General features: G+C 49.7%; 1 protein-coding gene across 1 annotated transcript; it reads right to left on the bottom strand.

The window, feature by feature from the left end:
* Window positions 1-278: 278 nt before the first annotated feature.
* Window positions 279-2,773, bottom strand: T310_8187 (uncharacterized protein; the record flags this gene model as incomplete). The annotated part of the gene is made up of 2 exons (XM_013469032.1): window positions 279-2,389; window positions 2,446-2,773. The coding sequence occupies 2 exons, from the start codon at window positions 2,771-2,773 to the stop codon at window positions 279-281; spliced, it is 2,439 nt and encodes an 812-aa protein (XP_013324486.1).
* Window positions 2,774-3,486: the final 713 nt, after the last annotated feature.

Below are 3,486 nucleotides of genomic sequence, written 5' to 3'. Positions count from 1 at the left end.
ATACTATATATATATATATATATACGCAGAACGAAAAGAATATCCCTTTTTTTTATTTCATTAATTTCACCTCCACATACGGTGTATGTATAATGCAATGATTGTATTTATTTTACATCTTTCCTTTTTCCCTTTTTCCCCCTTTTCCTTTCATGAGAAATCGTACATATATAGTACATGTACTGTATGTATGTACATACATTCACTCCGTCCCACATGCCTTGCCTTGAGATCCAATCGACTGGATCGTTAACAGGGCAGGGCAGGCAGAGATAATATCAAGTATCCTTGGGATTGCGAGTATCCTCAGGAGAGCTGGTCTCCTCAGGAGATCTGGCATTAGAGCCAGTTTTTTCCCCATCTAGAGGACTCATTTCCAACATCCTCAGCACATGCGGCCCCTCAAACTTCCTGACCACGTCCATGATATATCGGTACTGCTTCAGGGGAACATTCTGTCTTTCCCGGCGGTACCGGACCACGCCGGCGTGGTACATGGCGCGCGCAAGGGCCGGCTTGATGGGCGCCTGGTGGCGGTACAGGAACAGGTACAGCCAGTGCACCATGTCGAACGCATCTTTGGCGCGTATCTTCTCCGAGGTCGCGAAGGTGAGCGCGAGGAGGTGCATGACTTCTACGCAGGCGCGGGGGTCTGGGCCGTCGTATTTCGACAGTTCTTCCTCTTCTTCCTCTGTCAGCGGCTCGGATAAGATCACCGGCTTCTCTGCCTCTGACGCTACTTTCCTCGCTTTCCTTTCGGCGGATCTCAAACGGTAGAGCTCCGCTTTACTTGGCTTCGGCAATCGTGGCCATGCATTGGCTAGGGCGATGTGCAACGGCGTGTGAGAGGCGAGCAGACGTTTAAGGTCGAGAGCGCCCTGTTTCCCGCTTTCAACCAAACGGATGCTGTCGCGCACAAATTCCGGCGTGGTCACATCGATCTTTCGGATCATCCGCTCAAAGGTGGGAAACAAAAACGACTTGGTCGCATTGAACGCCTTGGTATCCGCGACGAGCTCCTCCAGGGTCATCTGCGACCGTTCGAGCTGTTCCAACACCTTGCGCGCGTTTCGATTCCTTAATTTCCTCATCGTCATGACGGTATAGGCCGTCGTCATCACGGTATTATACGGGAGGTGCAGCTGTTGAAGGACTTGAATCAGGTTGGCGAAAAAATCAGCTTCATTTTGACCCGACGTGAGGCAATCAAACTGCTTCAGAAGGGTGGTGATGGTCGGGTCGGTTGCTTTCGGTTGCACCAGCCAGTTGTCATCGTAATCCTCACGGAGGGCCTTTCGCAGCGCACTTAGCATCCACAGTCGAAGGACGATCAGGTGTTCGGTTGACACGTTCTGCGAATCGGGTAGTCGCACATCAAGCCAGACACGAGACGAAGCCACAGATTCAGCGTTGGGGATATTCAACAAACAGCGCCGCCAGTTCTCCAGAGCGGAATTCCAGTCCTGCTCACTTGTATGTGAGAATGCTAGATTCTCTGCTACCTGGAGGAGATATTCTGCAGCAAGATCGCCATCCAGTGGTCTCAAAAGATCGCAGAAATAGCCCACAATGACTTTCCGATAATGAAGCATGGTGTCCGGACGCACCGAAAGTCGCACAAATTGCCCGAGCAGAGTCGGGATCCAGCGACGGACAGTCGCGCAGGACTCCTGGCCTGCTAGGACAATGTCCTTCGCTAGATGCAGGAGCTCTTCATTTGACGTCACACCCAGCAACAACTCGCTGAGCCACTGGTCAAGAAGACTGTCGTCCAAATCTCTCAATTTCAAAACACTGCAGCCTCGGAGAGCCTCCCAGATGCGCCTATGGTGACGAATGAACTCTCTCAGATTCTCCTGACTTTTCAGCGTCGTGCCGCCCGATTTGACGTTCGAAAGAGCCTTGATTATCGGTCCAATTTCGGTATCGGGGATCAGCCCCAGTTCGATGGCTCTCACCACTGCGCCCAGTAATTTGTGCCTCTGAGCTGTTTTCACCTCGTATCGCAGGAGATGCTTCATGAGCGCCAAGTAGTTACCCGCTGTCGGAGGATTCAGAGTCGGATCATCCAGAAAGAGCAGGATCTCATCAACCATCTTGTTCGTGGAATGGATTGCTTTCGAGAGCAGGTGGCTGAACAGCCTCCGACTGTAAGCTGGCTCACGGGGAACGTCAACCCGGAACAAGTCCACAACCTTCTTGATGTCTTGTACTGTGCGGCAATCCTGCAAGTGCTCATTAAATTCCCGATTGTGAAGGACTCCATTGGCGACTGCACGGCCATCGGAGCCAGAAACGAACGACGGCAGACCATTGACGCCAAAGTTGCTTTCACCGCGTGAGGCAGATAACGAGGGTTCCGGAGGGGGTATAGGATAAGAGAATATTTCTAATTTGTCCGATTAGCAATGTCAGAAAAGCACCCCTGACAAGGAAATCTCTTACCTAGCGGTTCAGGCCAGGAGGGAGTAGTCAACAGAGGCTGATCATTCCCTCGCAAGTGTCCGCTGCCATTGACGCCAAACAAGCTGCCCACATCCACCGGCGGACCAGCACCACCTACAACGGCCAAGGCAGTATTCTTTCGCTTGGCCAGGCGTCTCCTGGCCTCCAATGGCCCCGGGACCCAGCTCTGGTGACGCCGCTGGTGGTAGTTGGCAAAACGCCGAAACGCCGAGGCGAGGTGCTCCTCGCTGATCCAGACATGGTCGAGAAACAAGGCAGCGGGCTGCTGCTGCAGCGCATGCCTATACGCATGCCTGCCAAAAGACATAGGGTGCCGAATGCATGGATGGGACTGGTAATTGGCGGCGATATTGATATTGATCACGACGGGTGGGATTTCCTTGCAACTCAGTCGGACAGAACCGTGCTAGTCGGGTGGTCTTGGCGTGATGACTAAGCAAGGTCTATCTCAACAGTACGAGAACAATAAACATAGAATTTTTGAGTATTACAATCAATCAAAATAAAAATGGAATTAAAGGGAGCTGAGTTTGAATTAAATCTGATTGATTTATAATGTGTTGAATGCCAGATTTCTGCAATCGCACTCCGCATCATTACCGTCCCTGGCATCAGTTCTCCCCGCATTTTTATATTATGACCAACTACAGCAGTCCTCAAGTGTGAAACGCATAATATTGGCAATAGGATAAAACAATCGTACCTCTCGAAAGCATTAGAAACGAAGCAATCTCACTGCTCACTATCCTTACAGCCATGATGGGTACGTGTATACGCACCTTCATCCATACGACAAAGCCTTATTAAATTTAAATAGATCAAAGAGCTGATTATTCAACAGCCACATACATACCTCTATTATTATTTTTCTATCTACAGCCCAGAAACAATAGTCACTATCAGCACATGTAGAAGGAAAAAAAAAATCTGGCAGGAATCACTAATTAATCTATTAGCCCTACAAAATAAAACCAATCACTGGATCAATCACAACAAACAAAGGCTTATGAAATTTAGATA

Source organism: Rasamsonia emersonii (genome assembly GCF_000968595.1).
Source record: "Rasamsonia emersonii CBS 393.64 chromosome Unknown ctg1118621760673, whole genome shotgun sequence".
NCBI lineage: Eukaryota > Fungi > Ascomycota > Eurotiomycetes > Eurotiales > Trichocomaceae > Rasamsonia > Rasamsonia emersonii.
The sequence above is the reverse complement of the archived record's forward strand: the minus strand, read 5'-3'. Positions and strand labels throughout refer to the sequence as shown.